This window comes from Hydra viridissima, unplaced genomic scaffold (assembly GCF_058129835.1).
Source record: "Hydra viridissima isolate aposymbiotic clone 2 unplaced genomic scaffold, HvirCarnegie_v1 scaffold_8, whole genome shotgun sequence".
Taxonomy (NCBI): Eukaryota; Metazoa; Cnidaria; class Hydrozoa; order Anthoathecata; family Hydridae; genus Hydra; species Hydra viridissima.
In genome coordinates this window covers 229915-249389 of record NW_028324307.1, presented here as the reverse complement: position 1 = coordinate 249389, position 19475 = coordinate 229915, and the positions used below count along the sequence as shown (strand labels likewise).

The window sequence follows — 19475 nt, the reverse complement described above, 5'->3', positions numbered from 1 at the left end:
ATTAAAATATTTTGTTTGACATTTGCTTTATTTTGCTGTGTTGGAATTTGCTATGAACTGATTAGTAGACTTTTTTTGCATAGCCCTATATAAATATATAGTTTAATTGTTTAAAAAATTACATAACCGTTTGTATTACATATCTTATTAACTAGAATTTATGATATCGTGTTATTTGAGAAGGTAATGGTATAATGGAATTTACTTTATCTAAAGTCGCCATCTTGTCCCGCATACGGGGCAAGATGAGGTAACTTTGGTTAATTAGTTTTTTCCAGGCAAATAGGTTTTTTTTATACATATGTGACACATAATTTTTTTTTTTCCACTTTTTGATAAAGTTTTACTTATTGAAACAGTTATTGAATAAGGTATAAGCGCTTTTCAAAACGTTCGTCATCTTGTCCCATGTTCCCCTACTTTAATTTTAATAGAGTAGGTTTGAGTAGAGGCTCTATAGAGCTGCATAATTCCATCAGCAGACATTATGATTGATCAAAAAGAATAGTAGCAGTTCGATCAAAATATAGCTCCTGCCAACAGCTTGCAGTTCCAAAGCTTAGCTTGAAGTTCATTCTCGGTACGCTAATGTTAATTGATCCCAGCATTTTTAATAACTTTTTACTACTTGGTTTTTGATAAAGTTTCTAAATATAATAGTATATTTTAACATAACTGTATCTTTTAGTAATGCAAAAAAAGCTTCAGCTGGATGCCAAAATGAGGAAAAACTGAGGGAATAAAAAACAATTTTAAACTGATTTGCTGGACCATCGCTAAATATTTATGGAACTAGAAATGATGTATTTTCATCGGGAAAAACACAAAGGCTTTCAGCGGTCGAGAACAGCTAATAAGGTTTCTTTGTCAAATTATCGGGAGTACTGTCGATGGAACAATATTGTTCTTCATCCAGCAGCTGCCAGTAAAAATTGACACTCGTCACTGATTCAAATGTGCGGCTTGAATTTCGTCTTGCTTTTGAAAAGTGTAATTTTTGGCCTAAAAAGTTTATGGCACGATTTACTGCATTGAGCGATTTTTTTAAAGCATCAAAAAACCTACATTGCTTAATTTTTGTATGAAGATGAATCATTTGTTGTGGCACACTGAGGATGTACTCCTAAAAGAAGCATCACCCCAAACAAGGATATGCAGGTATATCAAAACAACAACATATGATAACATATAGCAAGGATATACACATATATCAAAAGGTATATCCATTTAATATTTTTAATTTAACGATAAACAACTTTATTGTGTTCCAACAATAATCTCAAAATACCAGTAAAGCGCTACGCGTTTCAATGTGTGGTACCTTAGTGGGCTTTTGGTATTTTACAGGTATTGTTCTTTTGTAGGTATTTTAGGGCACAACTACTAATTACTGATAAAGATTTTATGTTGTTTAGAATTTTGTTGTTTAGAAACTGAATTTTATGTTGTTTAGAAAAAACAACATAAAATTCATCCTAAGAATCCAAAGTAAAAAGATGAAATGTCTGTTAAGCTTTTCTTCACGAGCGTTTCACATCTTTAAAGAAATAGAAGTGTAAAATGATAACAAAACATCATATAAAGAATTACTAATACTAAATAATTATATTAATACTAAATAATTATATTAATACTAAATAATTATATTAATACTAAATAATTATAGATGTTTTATGCTCAAAAACCAAAAAATTTCAAAAATATTTAAAAGATAATATCTAATAAATATTGTTTTAAAAAGATAATATCTATAAATATTGTTTTAAAAAGATAATATCTAATAAATATTGTTTTAAAAAGTTCATTTTTAAATAAAATCTCATTACGAAGAATATTTTCTTCGTAATGAGAGTTTAATTAAAAATGAACTTTTCAAAACAAATCAAACAAATTATATTTTTAATCAACCTAAACTGCTTTTCATTTGAAATGTGCACGAAACAAAATTTAAAATATGACCACCTGACCATCATATTTTATCATATTTTGCATATTTAAATAAACAATGTAAAACAGAACCACTTTCATTTACAACCATTTTATTGATTTTTAACGAAATTCGTAAAAAAATATCTTAAAAAAAGTTTTTGTAGAAAAAGGCTAAACAACTGATAGAGGTGATCACACTGTTTTTCGAGAGGAACTAGTTTTCGAGATTTTATTTCAACCTACTCAAGGGTCGAATCATCATTTCGCAGTTTTCCCATCCAAAAGTGAAGCAATAGAACTCAAACTTTATGCATTAAGAATCAGATTCTGTGTAAATGCTAAAAAGAGGCTATTATTTATTAATTTATTTGTTATATCTTAAAATATAAAAAGAAATTAAAGAAAAAAAAACTTTGCTAAAATTTGAACACTTCCAGATTTTTTTAAAGATCTTTTAATTTATATTTATTAAGTCTAAAGAAGTCACTTTAAAGAAGTTTATTTTATGCTTCATTTCGGTGGTCGAAGGAAAAAGAAATTTGTTTTATATTGTTTTGTAAATTAAAGTTTGTTTTATATTACTACCATTAATCCTATTATTTCATATATCCATCGACCTAAGAGTATTTTATTTTTCTTATTACATACATAAGCATATCTTGTTTTCTAGGTCTCTCCTTCTTCCCCAAACTTTCACGACAAATTTAAAATCTGATGCTCTGATTTAACCCGAAATTGTGCGTTTTTTTTAGTTGGTTATTATTTTGTGCTTAACAGAATAAAGCACACGGTAAATTAAAATGCACAATAAAATAAAGTGCACGATTAAAACTGAAACAGAAACTTGTTAAATTGACTTTATATAATAAAACTTTATATTTAAAAATAAGCATATGTTGAATAAGCAGAATTAAATAATAACACTACATTTTACACTAACATTATGTAGAATTCTTAAAACAATTATACACGGTGTGGAAAACATTTAAAACGGTGTGGAACTGAGGGAACTAAGCACTAAGTAGCATATTGTAACACTTTTTTGAATGTTGTGACATTCGCTTAAAAACTTTTCTTTATTTTTAAAAACTTTTCTCCATTGTAATCTTGGAATACTCCTCCAAAACTCTTCTTTGATTGGTGAACTTCTTAAAAGTCACATGCCAAGAAGATAAAAAATAAAAAAAAAAGGAAAAGATTTGTAAAACAGAAGAAATTTGGGAAGGAGCGAAAGGATATGTCAGAACAACGAAAAAAAGAAAAAAAAAAAAAAAGTCAATGAAACATATGCAGCAAAAACTAAATCGTACGAAGAAAACTTATATGAATCTTTGCCTTGAAAACGTTTTACATGTTCGTAAAATATTCGGTATTAACTCGTGGAAAACTCGTAGAGTACGATAATGCTCAATGAGTTTTGTTAGGGTCGAGTGGTTATTAAGAGTTTTAATGAAGAAATTTATCGCAAAATAATCTGCACATATAACACACCATTGGTTACAATTATTATTAATAAAAATATCTTGGAATGTTTAAAAGCCGCATGCTGGGATAACGTTTGTTTTCTAAAATTACTTCTATCCTAATGTTAAAATGGGTAGCGTAATTTGATAGGAAAATCTTGCAGAGCATTATTCTTCAACTTGAAAGCAGCATTAAAAAAATAAAGATCCGGATTCTGGAGTTCGTTGAGAAAAAAAAAGTTGTAAAGGATTTATTTATTGACTTGGTTACCGGTAGGAACAACTCGGTTAACGTTATAAAATTGTTACACTGTTTCTGTTTTTATCAGAGATTATTTGTTACAGGACAAACGACACCATTTAATACCATTATCTCCATTACTTTCGCATTATGGCTACAATAACATTTGCATCAATATATTGTTTATGCAAATTCATTTGTATTAGTTAATAAAAAGTAGCTGCTTGCATTTTAACACCCGTCAATCAAAGTTTAAGCAAAGAACCCTCTTGTATTTTATCAATTTATAATTTATAAATGTTTTTGGTAATTTAAACAAAGAACTCTGCGATAGTTGATTTATTTTGTAACTTTTAATAGATTTTGGTAATTTAAGCAAAGAAGTCTCCATAACTTGATTAAATTAAAATTTATAAATTTATAAATGTTTTTGGTAACTTAAGCAAAGAACTCTCCGTTATTTGATTCATTTTAAAATTTATAGATGTTTTCGGTAATTATAGTATTAAAAATCTCCTAAAGCTGAAAAATTAATAAAAAAAAAAAAAATAAAGTAAATTAAAAGCATCTTTTAAAAAGATTCGATTATCAAAAAAAATTTTTTAATTAAACTCGCCTCGATTAAAACAAGCCTCGATTAAAAAATATCTTTTAAAGATGTTTCGGAGAGTTTTAGAGTAGAGAACTGGAACTATGTAAAAATATAATTAGACGTTTGCAAAAAAAAGTCATGCCAGTAAAACCATCTCATGAAAACCTATAAAATCATAGAAATCGGTGCCATCTTTTAGAGTTTTTTCAAATTTTTGATTGAGATATTTTGAGAATAACATCACCATTTTTGATTTTATAAAATGGCGCTGCTCAATATCTGCATCATTTTGCAAAATATCTTTGCAGAAATTTTATTTAATGTCTTTAAAAAAAACTTATTTTAGTCGAACAATTTTTTGAGGATTGTTTTTAAAAAGAAAAATCCTCAAACCTGTCCCGAACTCTTTTTACATTAACATTTATGTTTTAGATTTTTCGCAAACATGCACAACGTAGCACTAATTCTTGTTGTTTTAATTGGAACTACATTCATTAATATATCCTATGGCGAAAAAGGTAATCTTACAGCAGAGGCAAAGTTGTATTATTGTTCTTTGTTAATTGTTCCCCATCTAATTATTAATAAATAACCTCGTAAATCTTGAAGAAAAAACGGTATTTGCTAAAAGTACTAATAATGAAGACCTTGAGTTTTAAAGAGCAACAAATTTCTTTAGATAATATCCTCACTGCTCGAGATCTTTTGGAATCGATTGCCCCGTCTCATGAGCTGGTAAAACTTCCGCCTGGTTTTCCGCCGCTAGAAAGTATTAATACAGACAAGTTCAATTATAAAACAACCGGAAACCTAATACGAGTTTCAGCAAATTTTGATAAACCTGTTATGATGGTAAAGAATTTTATAAAAATAACTCAAATAAAAATGAACTTCACTTATGATAAAAGCAAACCAAACAACTCTTGGGGAGTGGTTGTAAAAGGTGAGTAAACTTGTTTTAACCAGTTACATAAGCTATCGATCTAAAAGGTTCAAACAATTAGTAATATAAACTGCAACCTTTGACATATTTTTAATTGGCTAAGTTTTTAAATGGGTTTTTATATGGTTGATTTTATTAGTTAGTCTGTACCTCTTTTAACTTCTCTGCGACTTTGTGTAGAAAAATAAGAAATCCTATAAAAGATCCAGAATTATCTATAACTATAATTATAAAAAAAAAATTATCCCAATTTTAAATCTGCGACTAAACACAAATATTACTGCCAAAACTGCGGTGTCCAGACTGATGTTAAGACAATTATCACGACCGTTTGAAATGGGGGCTGAACGTTCTTTATCTTTCTTACAGTTTTTAAGTGACCAAAATATTCCATTTAATTTCCAATAAATTTCCCAGACTACTTATAACAACTTCATATATTGAAAAATTTTAACCTCCGGCTAATTGTATTGTGGACAGCACGCCTACTCCTTCCAAATAAGACACTATGGACTGTCGTCCTAATGTTTTCCTCTCTTTGAGGGAAGTAGCCGAAGAATTCCTTCGTCCGTGTTAGCATTCCTGATGACCTTGTATAGGAGGGCGAGCCCCATGTTGATCAGGTTTGCTTCCCCGTCAGCTAAGCACAACAACTTTCTAATAATTAAAACAACTTCATCAATTGCCTATTAATGAGAGCTACGCATAATGACGTCATATTGAAACAGCAAACGGTGCTTTAACGTGCCATTTGTTATTTTATTGATTGATCAGTTCTATTGAATAAAACTTGATAATTAAAGAAAGCAAAAAGTAAAACTTTTTATTTTTATATTGATGCAGACAGAATGTTCAAAATTAAAGAAGTATAACATTAACCCCGTGCTCTTTTTAACACAATTAAAAGATAACTTATTGAACAAACTTAATGTTAAAGAAAAAAGTGTTGTGTATAAACCTTGACTTAATTCAATAAGTTGAATGATTTGTTTTAAATGATAACACAATTGACAAAAAGTTTCTTAGTTTCTCACTAAAATGTCCTTCTGAAAGTTGAATAAAAAAGTATAGAGGTATGATGGAAAGTGTTAATTGCTATAGTATTAAGTATTATTAACTAATAAGTTGTAAAAATTTTAGTTATTTTAAAATTAGTTATTAATTATTTTAATATTAAGTACCAATTATTACATTCATGAATTAGTTTAAGTATATTTTACAATTTTATGACTAGATTTATGGTTTTTTGGTACACTGATTAAGTTAATTTTTTCTTAACATATTGTTTCATTATTTAAGGTGAGCTGGTGATTGGACCTTCATTGCTAGAAGTAGCTGTAAAACCTTCTGGAGATTTTATAGGAAATGTTAAATCAATAAGTTTAAAAGACATTGTGTCAGAGTTTCTTAGAAATAAATCTTATAAAGAAATTGGTGTTGATACAAACTCAATTGTATTAAAAAATGCTACGCTTGAAGGAAAAGTTAACAATAAACACAGTGGCTTTAACATTAATGTTAAAGGGGTTGTTGTCCTTGATGGTGTTCATCCATTTGACATGAAACTCACCATATTGAAGCAAGCTGGGCAACCTGTAAATATATATTCAGTGTTTGAATTTAAAAATGAAAAACCAGAAAAAATACTTAAAGAAATAATGAATCAAAAGACTCTAAATATTCCATTCTTTGCTCACATGTTGGCAGGAAGTAATTTATTTTCAACAAAAAAGAAGTTCTTTGGAGTTGCCCTTTCATATGATGAAGTATATAGCTTTAAAGACAGTTCATTATCAGGGATCATCATCGAAAAAGTTTTGCAATCCCATATTCCTCTAGGAGTAACATTATTATTTCCTCTACAGTTTAATAATCAGTCAGGTCAATTAAGTGGATCTAAAGATTCAGTTAATACAGCTTTTGTAATAAACCAGCCAAACTTTGATTTATTGATTGCCCAGAGTGATAAAATGTCAGTTAAATCAGTAATTGGAACTGTATCAAAAGAATTCACAAGTGTTCCATCCAACATTATTCCTGAATTTATTTCTGATCTTGAAAATGCTTTTACAACTCATGTGAGTTTTGACTCTTCAACAAGTCTTTTCAGTATTTTTGTAAGGTTACAGGAAGTTATAGAACTTGTACCAGATCTTATTAGAATTAGTGTAAGTAATCTTGTATTGCAACGAGCTGTAGCATTAGATAACAAAATAACAGAATGGACAGTTTCAGCAAAGGGTATTTTAAAAATAGGAAAATCTGAAATTCAAGTGCAATATGCAGAAATATCTGATGAAGCTGGAAAACCATATGGTTTGACAGGCTCAATAAAAGAGTTACCATTAGAAGATATTATTGAGGAATTTGATCCAGACTTCTATCCAAACGAAAATGTTAAAGATATGATAGAAAATACAGAAATTAGTAACTTAGTTGTTAGTAAAGTTCGGTTGTTCTCTAGGGTACCCAGGTTAAATGGTACACCACACATACTAATTACTGGTCTTACAAATCTTCCAGCATTTGAGAAAGATGTGCAAATAGCACTGCTGTTGATTTATAAATCATCATCATGGCATTGTAAATGGGTAGCATCTTTCAAGCACACACCACTAAGTAATATTATTCAAGCTTTAACTGGTTTTAAAAGTCTTGGCTTAAATTTACTCCATAACAGTAAAATTATGACAACAATCATTAGCTCTCCTCTTGCTACATATAGCTTACTCCCTCCACATATAATAACCACACCATTGTTAAGATTACCGGTAAAAAAAGCATTGACAATTATTGCATTACTTCGTTTCCCTGACAACTGTGGTGATGATAAAATGTGCGTGGCAGCATCTCATCTTTTAGATATCAAAAAATTGTTTACCCTAAAAGGAACATTGGATTTAAAAGATTTTCGTCTTAGTGCAAAGATCCCATACACATTGAATCTTTCATCACAAATTCATGGGGTAAATAATACGTTACAGTTTACAATAGGAAAGAAGTCCCGTTTAGATATCACAACTGCTATCGTGTTCCCAACAATAGATTTAGTACTAGATGGGAATATTCATATATTTAAAAATGGAGAAGTGAAACTGGAACTTTCTGATCGATTTAAATTTTGGGATGAGCCATTTGGATTGCAGAGTTTATCATTTAAAAACCTTAATGTTGCAATGAAGTACCGTTCAAAATCAGATTTGCATTTAATTCATGTGACAGGTCAAGCAAAACTTGGGGTTAATAAAGCTTATGAAATTAGTGAACCATTAAATCTTGAACTTAACCCCTCTGACCTCTACTTAAGCAGTTTTTATGTTAATTTTTCTAATGTAAATCTTCCTGACCTCATGAATGCTTTTAATATTCAGGCAATATTACCTAATATTTTAAAGCAAGCAAGTTTACCATCTGGTCTCGTACTTATATATAATGGAAGACTTAATCTTGAACCAACTATAAAGTTGAAGGGTGATATTTACATATTTGAGAGGCGCTTGAAGTCTGAAATTTCCATCATTGGAGAAAACTTTATTAGAATTGTAACAGAAAACAGTCCAGCTCCTTTAATTTTTGCCAAAGGCCAAATTATTATTCAGCAAGATGTGAAAATAAAGATTCGTGGTCCAAAGTTGATTGCAGATATAACCAGTAATAAAGCAAAAGTTGTAGCAAAAGGCTTTATTAAAATTTTAGGAATAGAAGATGATGTTGAGGTCACATTAGATGATAATAAGATTGCATTTTCTGTTACTGGTAAGTTAATGGAGTATAAAGAAACAACCCTTACTGCATATTCAACTGGGTCAGCTGACACATTTCAGGTATGTATATTTATTCTTAGAACTGATTTCAGAAACAATTTTATAATTGATAACACTATGCATATAAAATACTTAAAGAATTTATTTTGACAGCTGTAAATATTATATATAAGAGCCATTTTTGGCTAATGATTAAAATGCATACAAGATATAATAATTTCAGGTAAACTTAGTTATTTGTGAAGATTAGAGGTGTTCTTAAAAGTTTTTAATTAAGGCTGGGACATTGCTTTAAATTGTATTATATAATGTGGATATTGCAGCTTTTTTAGGTATATCATGTTTCAAAAATCAAGTTTGTTCATGTATGGCCTCTTGTTTTGACCTGGAAACAATTTGAAAATTAAATTTTTTTTTCAATGTAAAAATAGTAAACAAAAGTTTCACTATTTTTACATTGAAAAAAATTTTTTGATTGTGAAAGTTTTTTTTTTTTTTGTAAGGAAAACATTTAAAAGCAAAACAAATTTCCACTTTCTGTTTTTTTTTTTTATTATTTCTTCGATGATCTTAAAGTTTTCAGATGTTAATGCAAAAATAAAGTTTCACAATGTATCTTGCTTATAAATTAGTGTAAATAAATATTTATCTTAGTGCTTTAAAAACTTTTATTTAGGTGTTTGGCTGTTTAGCTGATATTGCAAGACAAGTTCAGGATTTGCTAATAGAGACAATATCAAAATCTGCTAATCAAAGCATAGCAAATATGGAGAAAGCAGACAACAATCTCATAAATGCTCAAAAGTATTATGAGAAAGCTGACTTAGAGGAATCAACTGTTCGTAATCAGCGAGACCATGCTCGAATTTTCTATGAGCAACAGCTGCTAGAGTATGGAAGATTTGAAGTATTGGCAAATGACACATGCATAACTGATAAATGCCAAATGCGTAAGTTTGAATTTATTTGTGTATGATACATGGCCTACTATAGTGACAGGCCGAGTAAACGTACGGCTTTTAAAAAAACTGTAGGCGAGTTTTTTTTTTTTAACGGAAGCATTCGTTTTTTAGGTTATTTAATAAATAGATTCATTAGTTCATTAGATAGTAATTAATTTATCATAAATAAAGGTTTTTGTAACAAATAAAACCTCTTAAATGAAAAAAATCGTTTATTAAATGCAAACCGCATTTCATTATAACATAGTAAAGACTCACTTTTTATAGTACTAAAACCTCAAACATCTTTATGAAAAAAAACAACAACATAACTTTTCAAAATAAAACTACAATTAGTTAAAAAAAACAATATTATATATATCACGTTTAAGATAGTTTCAATATTTTCATTTTGGGTTCCTTTGAAGATCGCGGGGAGTAAAGATGGCAATAATTGTTAAAAAATATATTGGCAAGGATTCTACAATGTTTTTTTGAAACATTGGTAAATCCATAAAAGTCAGATACCATCAAGAAACTGTTAGATAAGCTAACACGACAGACACATTTGTAAAGATGGTGAAATAAAATGTACGAATAAAATATCCAATGGCAGATGTTATCACCAGGCAAAGTTAACCCACCATGATTAATCTCTCTGATATATTCTCCAAATTGGTCAAAACAAAATGATGTATCTTCAACTGGAGGATCTTCTCTACTGACATAGCCAGCAATATAAACCAAAGACATTTTAATTTCTTTAGACAAATCGCTTTCAATAACAGGAAGATTATGAAAAACATTTAACAAAGTATCATCTTGCATTACATAATTACATTTGTCACACAAATGACTTGATGAAACTTCTAAATCATTAGCTATGATACCAATATTTAAGCAAAGTTTTGTTTTTTTTATGTCAACTTTTTGCAATATTTGCTGAACATTTATAAAATAGGTACCACCTGATCCTTGGCGAAGTTTTCCAAATGCTTTCTCAATAGGGTCACTAGTAAAATGTCCAAGACAAACATACTTATGACTTGTAATTAGTAAATGTTTCACTAGTTCAACCATTCCACGACACGTATGGGAAAAAGCACGAGAAGTATCTTTGGTTAAATTTTTTATTCTTTGACCATGTATTTCAGGTGCCATTTTTTCGACCATATCAGCCAAATTTAAAAGAAAGTTCAATCGTTCATCATTGTTTGATGAAAAAACAGCACGATTTTCATCTCTAGTACAAATGTTTTCATAAAGTCCTTTAACGTTAACAATTTAAAAAAATTTAATAAAAATAGATAAAAAAACTGTAGTGTCATCAACATTTTTTATGGATGAATGAGTTTTTAAAGCAGCTACAGTCTCATCACAAAATACTCTTAAACAAGTTGACACATTTTGACGTTCGATTGGTTTAGGAAAAATTGCAGTTTCATTTAGTTTAGACAGTTTTACAATAGCATCTTTTTCATGTTGAAAAAGTTTTTTAAGATCTGACCATTTTGCAGTTCTTGAAACACCTTCATAAGTAAAACATAGTTCTTGGCATTTTTCTGTGAGCCAATTATTACGAATAGATTTTATTAAATGAACGAAATCATAAAGAAGAAAAATATTATCATTAGTACACCAAGTATTACGGAGATTAAATATTCCAAAAAACTTTTTATTTACTTTATTATTGTCGCAAAGAATAGCAACAACAGAGCCACCACAATTTTTTATTGTTTCAATCGTTTGCATTGTTTGATCATACTGAAATTTAGCATCTAAACCTGTTACTGGTAATGCTTTATACAAAAACTGTTTTCCACCAAACAAAGAACAAATCATTAAACCCAAAACTGTTTTTGCCAATTCATTTGGGGAGTTAACAGATTTACCAAAAATGTTCCCTCCTTGATATGTTAACTGTGGTTTAACATAAATTTCATCAATTAGTAGAATGACCAGTCTTTGAGAAATAGAACATTTGTCAAAATACAACTTTAAAAAATCATCATCTCCAACATTTCTAACTTTTGATGTCAATTTTGTCATCAGTGATATACTTGGTAGTTCATAGTCATCATGTAATCGAGAATAAAGTGTTCTTGACAGTGAAAAATACTCAAATGCCCTGGCAACCATATCAGGAGAATATTTTTTTTCACCAATAAACACTAAGGAGTTCATACTTAACATCTGTTCAATAATAATACTTTTTTTGTGATCAATTGGTAATGAATTCAGATAGTGTATTGCAGCATGGAGACAACTAATACAGTTAATAGTATTTATATGGTTGTAAGAAAGAGGTTTTATGGTGCACTTAATACCACAGTGGTAGCTATCAAAGGATAAATCATTTTTTATCTTTAAAATAAACTTTGGAACACCCAAGTTGTCTAATATATCAGCAGATTGAAGATGTAAACAGTTTTCATAGATATTTGATATTATTGAAAAAGAAAAAGTTATAGATTTAGACATTATTTTTTCACACAAATCATCAAAGGATGAAATATTGTCAGCTTTTACAAAATCCTCAATTTCATCAGGCACAATACTTCTAAAAGATGGTAATGCTTTACTTGTTGGTCTTGGTGGTGCCTGTGGAGTTGGAATTTGACTTGAGTTTACAGAAGAAAATACAGATGGTGGATATTTTGGTCTTAACTTTCCGTAAACTAAAACTTTTTCATAGTTTTTAGGCCAATGATCTTCACAAATAAAAGTATTTGGGCCATCTGGAATGTTATCTCGAGGTATAGCACTTATCCATCTTTTTCGTTCATCCAGATTTTTTTTATTTGGAAGGCGAAAAACTTTCACAGACTTTGTAACATCGTAGTTACCTCTGCATCCTGAGACACAACACTTAAAAACCATATTTTATGAATCTAATTATTTAGATCTAAAAAGAATGCAAATTTAATACACATACAATATAATTGAAATTAATTGAATATCAAATTGAAAGAACACGTCTTTTTCCTTGATCGCGCCATATTACAAATTATTAAAAGAAAAACTCGCCTACAGTTTTTTTAAAAGCCGTGCGTTTACTCGGCCTGTCACTATAGTAGGCCATGGTATGATACAATGGTTTGCGGTGTGCATTTATTTGGTTTTAGTGTGTTTACACTTGTGGTGTTTGTGAGTTATGTTAATGCTATGTTTATGATTATGAATAAAGGCATTTAAATTGGTATTATAGATGTAAGATTAAGTATATGTTCTTTAGCTAAGAAATAAAATTATCAAACACTTATTATAACACAAGAACAGTTTTAAGAGCTTAACTTTAACAATTTTTTGTTTTGTTTTTGAATTTTCTTAAATTTTTTAATTTTCTTAAAGTTTTATTAATTTAGTAATGTTTGTTATAAAGTTCATAATTTCAAAATTGATGTTAGGTTGTTTTGGCTGCCCAAAACTTAACAAATGTTGCAGGCTAGATATTTTTGGACATTGTATTTCTTGCTCAAGCTGGAAAAAATGTTGTTGGAAAAATATAAATCCTCTTTGTATTTCAAAACATGATGGATGCCATGTTATCAGAACAGCTGCTGAAAAGGAACTTTCTGAAAGAGAAGTAGGTGGACATATCACAACAAAGTAGTATACTTTTCTTAAAATTTACTTTATGCAGTCATCACGCTGTCTTTAAACAAAAATAAATGTCAAATAGCACATAGACCCTTGTTTGGTATGTTAAAAGTTGAATTTGTATAAGCTTTTACCTGTTAGATTATTGTTTGTTTGATGGCACACTTCTAGATTTAATTTAGTGTAATTATTTCCCACATGGAACACAAACTTTTAATCTTCAAGTTAACTAGTATGGGATTAAAAATAATTATCAAGTATTAAACAGTGTGTTCTAATTTTGACTGACCAATAAAATTTTATTATAAGTTGAAGGGTTTATATAAAAGGATTGTTAGAAAGCTTAAGAAATCTTTCCTTCCTTACCATTTAAGTCTTAGAATTTATTAGATAAGTAGTTGTCATCACATTATAGATTCATCACCAGAATTATTAAAAAATAAACAATCTATAAAGTTGACACCAGGTAAAAGAAAAACATTACCTTAGACAAATAGCTTGGATTTGGATTTCAAAAGATATCTCCAAATATAGTACTTATTTTATCCACAAACAGTTTTTGTTTGATATTTTAATAGATCTTAATGTTGGTGAGAGACAGTGTGTTAAAAAAGTGAGATATCAAAATGAAGATTTGACTTTTCACTCAAGTCAAATCTTCATTTTCATATCTGACAATCTACTTTGACTGCATATGACTTAAAACAAATGATGTTTACCATAATTTAAATTTAATTCTTTTAAGTCAGAGTTAAGATAAGTAATATCCATCCGCCATTTGAAACTCCATTCATATTGTTGACAATATTGTTATGATGATTATGTTCATATAATTATGATTGATATGTTTATCTGATGATGACTATGTTCATATGATTATGTTCATATTGTTAATGATGATTTAGACAGTGACAGAGAAACTTTTTAAAATTTTTTTTTTTTACCTGTGTTGCAAAAAAGAACAAAATTTATGATTGACATTAGGAAATTGCATCAACATTATCATCATTATTGATGCCTTAAACAATCATTAAAGATCATTAAAAGTTCATTTAGATCATTAAAACCCTTATAAAAAAAACAACAGAATATTGATGTAACATTGATAAAAGCAATTTTAGCATGACTGCAGAAAGCCAAATATCTAATTATTTTAATTTAAGTTTTATTTTAATTTATATTTTAAATATTTTTAAGGCTACAATCATACAGCATCGTATAGATTTGGACAATCTGGAGCAGCTTCTATCAAAGAGTGAAATTAACAAAGGTAAACATCAAGCTGTACTAGAGGCTGCATTGGATGCAAAAGAAATTGTAGAAGAAGATTCATCTCCGGGTTTGAATGGGGCAGATGCAATTAGAAGCTTTGGGTCACCATATGGTTGGGCAAAAATAAACAGTGTTTGTTACAATACAAGCATAGAACAAGCTTCTACTGGATGCATGCAGTTTCATGTAGCAGGTAAATAAATTGCTTGTAAATTAGTTATAGATCATTAAAAGGTGTAGGTACATTAGTAAAGAATAATTTTACTAAAATTTTTGTTGCATTTTTTAGTTTTACTCTTTGACAAACCAGAGAAGAATATAAGCATATGGAGTTGTTTAAAAGAAGATCTAGTAACTGTTCTCACAGAATCCTTGGCAAATTATGTTTTCCCTAATATTATTGATACAGCTCTAGATGATGTATCAGCAGTCACTACACAACTTAATGAAGCTCAGGAGTTTCCTGATACAGTAAATATAGGTGCTAACATAGATCATGATACTTCTAAGGTCCCAAAGATTGTTGATGAGGTTGAAGAAAAAACAGACAATATGGGTTTAGCACTGCCAAACCCAATCACAGATCAAATAAATTTACCTGACTCTATTGAAGATGGAGATTTTGGAACTAGGATTCCTGCTTCCAATACTTATTACTCAGATACAAATGAAGACCAAGAATCTAATTCAACAGTTCTTATTAATCCATCTAAAGATGCTGAATATGATTATACGGAAGTTGATGATCAATCAAACAAACCACATTCAAGTGAACAATCTTTAGTTTTAAACAATCCCCATTTTCTACAAAAACCACTCTTTATTCAAAACCATAATCTGAGTTTAAAGCCTGTTACAGTGAGCATTGACTCTCATGGTACTGGAAGTAGTACTCAGTCTTATTCTGTTTCAAGTGAAAATTTAAAGCTTAATAAAACTGTCCTTACAATGCCACAAGTCAATATTTCTTCTGTAACAGATTACCCTGTTGAAAATGGGCAAATTCAGATTAGTGCTCCTATGCGAGTTGATGGTTTACTCCCATTTTCTGGGTCAGGAAGTGGTGAAACTTCAGCTAGCGGTTCTGCATCTGCTGGTGATGAATTAAAGCTAATCCTTGATAAAGAGAAAAATATAAAAAAAGCAAAGTACTTAGGTGAAGATGATAACGGTTCAGGTGATGAAAGACACGATGATAGTTCATCTGAAGATCTTGCAGATGACCTTGTTACAGAGGAAGAACTAGACCAGGATTTACCTTTAAACAAATCAACCAAAAAGAAAATTAAAAAGATTGAAATGTTGCCAAAGCTGCTCACTAAAGAAGAAGAAGAAATGAAAGAGATTTTAGAAAGAGAAGTAAAAACTAAAAACATTACAAAAACAAATATCCAAGTTCATTTTCCAAGTTTAGCAGAGAAAAGCAATAATAAAAGAAATAACTCTGGCAATTTTGCTGCTTCTAAATTAAAAGCAGCTATAAAAGCAAAAAATAAAACAAAGAAAATTCGTTCTAAGAGAGACATTGAAAGTGACTCTTCCTCTATAATCACAAAAACTCCATTTACTGAACCCAATAATATTGCTCTGTTTTCAAGTCCATTTTGGAATGTTAAGTCAGATAGGGGTGCTGCTGCCAGATCTTTTTTCCCTTTGATACCCCAACATCAAATAATGACAAATATGATTAGAAAAAGATGGAAAATACCAGGTAACTTAATTTGTGTAGGTTTTTTTTTTTAAAAAGATCAGGAAATCTTAGGAAGCAATTGTTTTTGTTTCAGGGACTACTTCAGGATTCATAAATTAAGCTCAATTAAAATTTTCCTTCTGTTTGATTTAATATAAGCAATGTGAAATTCTATTTAATTACTTTTATTTACAATTGATGTCTAAATGTTAAGTTGATGATTTATTGTTAGGCTTAGTAAATGCAAGAATTTTTCAGCTTAAAAGATTTATGCGTCTTTTGTAAAATTTAGAAAACCCAACTGGCCGTTGTCACATTTTCCACCAGCTTATTGCTATATGCAAAGATATGGCAGAAACAGTACAAATGCTATACAAGTCACTGACATCTGCAAAACGTAACTTTCACGAGGAAGACAAAAATATTTATGCAGAATTGTTTGAAGCAGAAGAATTCCTAGTCCATGCAGGTAATTTTTCACAGAAAGCAAGAAATTATTGGTTTGCACTAAGCTCATGATGTTTATTTTTGTAATATTTTTACCTTATTTTTTTCATATCGTGTTCTTTATTATCTTTTCCTTATCTTTGTAATAATCAATTACTCAGCTTTATCCGCTGCTATTTTTATTGATCGTAACCATACTTTTAAAACAGAACTAACAAAATCTTCTTTTATAGAGTAATGATTCTTTGTTTTAGGAAAACGTGTGAGTGTAAACCAACAAATCATGAAGCAAGCTGGAAATACTCTCAATGTTGTTCGACAAGGTAATTTTGTTATGATTTAAAGTTTTAATTTTTACTATTTAAATGCTTAAATCTATTCACTTATTTAATTCAAACGTTTAGGTGTAAATATTTGGTCCAAACGTTGTACAAATGAGTTTGAATGGCAAAACCAATCAGGTATTCAATCGTGGTTACAAGCTATGGATATAAGAATTCAAGAGTTGGGTGGTTTTGGTGTGTATCGATTTCTTGAGAATCTATTCCATGCGTTTGAGGCACTATTTGAGGTCTTAACTTACACAGATGCAAATACAGCAAGGAATGCATTAACTCTTCTTCAGAGAATCCGAAGAATCTCAATAGTAAGCACTAAACACAATTATTATTTGCTCGATTCTTAATTAAGAGAGTGGTTTCGATTTGATTACTTTATTGTCTTTCTATACCGAAAACATGTATATTATTTTAGAACTTCGACAAAATCTTTAAAGAAAAACTTTCGGTTTTAAATGCACATCCATACGCTTCCGATATTTTAAACGAACTGGAATTTCTAAGGAAAGACAGCCTGTTTTGTTCTATTTAAATAATAGTAAAAATGCAAGATCGTCATCATGCAGTCAAAGCAGCCAGAGTTATCAGAAATAGTATACGAAATTTTATACAAAGAGTGCTAGTAAAATCTGCTAGTTTATAGGGTGGTTCATACAGCCTGTTCAACCTATAAGTGGTTCGCAAAAAATTATAAAATATCTTGTTCATTATATTCATCATTCTACAATACAATACAATAGAATCGAGCGCAGAATAATTTGGAAGAATCGAGCGCAGAATAATCGCAAAGGATTTAAGTCGCTGTAAACTATAAAGTAAGTTAGCAAACTGTTTGCATACTAATGTTGGTGGACGAATGGCATGCCTAATGTTCAATGAAGGTTGTGCTTCTTTTGTTTCTAACCGTTGAAAGGTTTTGTCTTCATAAATTTTCGTTTTTTGTGTTTTTTTTTTTTAACTTTCAGTTTTCATGCTCTGATTATTTGGTTTTCACTCTTTCTCAATTTTGATTTTATTTATCCAGTAAACTTCTTTGTAAATAGATATAAAAATATATAGATAGAAAAATACGTCATCGCTTACATAGTTGTTCGTCTCGTTTTAAGGTAAATATTCTAACTTTGTTGTGTAGCAGAAACATCAGTATTAACTGGTGTCCAAAGTTTTTTTTCTATATTTAAGTAATACTTCAAATCAACAAGGATCATTCCATAAAAGAAAGTCATTTTAATAGAAAAATTTAATTTGAATATGCACTGATTTTCAGAAAAATATAGATACGCTAAGGCATTAAAAAATAATTTGACACTTCTTGAGTTATCTTGAAGGCGTGAGTGATATTCAATTTTTTCCCTAAGATTTAAAAAACTTTTCAGATTTCAGGAAGATGATTGTTAGTGATATGAGAGATAATTTAACTTTTAACGATTTTTTTTAAAAATTAAGGCGTTTTTACTGCACCGACTATGGAAAGAGATTTTTCTGTAAGTTTAGATTTAAAAATTCATTTAAAGAAATCATTAAAAAAAGAGCATTTCATCAAGATTTGCTGATGCAAAAATATTGGTAACCATTTTCTGGAACGAAGAAAAACGATTTTTCATAACTGTCACGACCACTATATCACGGTCATTAAATGTGTCCTTAACGCGTAGATTCTCTGCAAACATCTATTAAAACACGAAAAGCAAGGAAAGTAATCAAACAATTAGCAGAAAATGAGGGTAAACTTACCAGAATCACCGTAAAAAACTTTTCTCTTTACACCCTGATGTTTAGAACCACGAAATGAAATTCTATATCTGTGATGAGACGCACTTCAGGTTTCGTAAAAGTGATTGGAGAATAAATAATATACGTTAATTAGTATACAGATTAAATAAATGCCATGCCTTGTACTCTAAGGAATATGATGATGAAAATTTTTGTTTCCAAATTAACTATGAGCTTCACCACACATTGGGTAAAAAATTAAATTGTCTGCAACCACCTCACTCCAGATTACTGCATACTTTCTGGTAAATTATGTGGTAATTCCCTTATATTCCAAGTGGTAATATTTGTTCTACCGTACGAATTTTACCACTAGGAATATAATGAAAATCTTATAACAAAAAGAAATCGTTTTAACTATTATGCAGAAGTGTAATAGGTATTAGAAATTATGTGTAATTGGTATTAGAAGTTAAATGGTATCAGGTAAAGTAGAGAATCTTTTAACATCTTTTTTGGAGGAAATTCGTTATGTATATTTA

General features: G+C 29.4%; 1 protein-coding gene across 3 annotated transcripts; it reads left to right on the top strand.

Moving 5' to 3' along the window:
• Positions 1 to 3357: 3357 nt before the first annotated feature.
• On the top strand, positions 3358 to 18302 carry LOC145187195 (uncharacterized). Of its 3 annotated transcripts, XM_080063515.2 has the most exons (12): positions 3358 to 3665; positions 4658 to 4743; positions 4905 to 5168; positions 6468 to 8992; positions 9609 to 9882; positions 13281 to 13459; positions 14671 to 14938; positions 15035 to 16456; positions 16728 to 16904; positions 17137 to 17205; positions 17287 to 17528; positions 17636 to 18302. In XM_080063515.2, the coding sequence occupies exons 2-12, from the start codon at positions 4671 to 4673 to the stop codon at positions 17750 to 17752; spliced, it is 5610 nt and encodes a 1869-aa protein (XP_079919641.2). In that variant the 5' UTR covers positions 3358 to 3665; positions 4658 to 4670; the 3' UTR covers positions 17753 to 18302. The 3 variants fall into 3 exon arrangements, with proteins under 3 accessions (XP_079919641.2, XP_089951277.1, XP_089951275.1); XM_090095151.1 differs by lacking the exons at positions 3358 to 3665; positions 4658 to 4743; positions 4905 to 5168 and adding an exon at positions 5885 to 5981; XM_090095149.1 differs by lacking the exons at positions 3358 to 3665; positions 4658 to 4743; positions 4905 to 5168 and adding an exon at positions 5885 to 6241.
• Positions 18303 to 19475: the final 1173 nt, after the last annotated feature.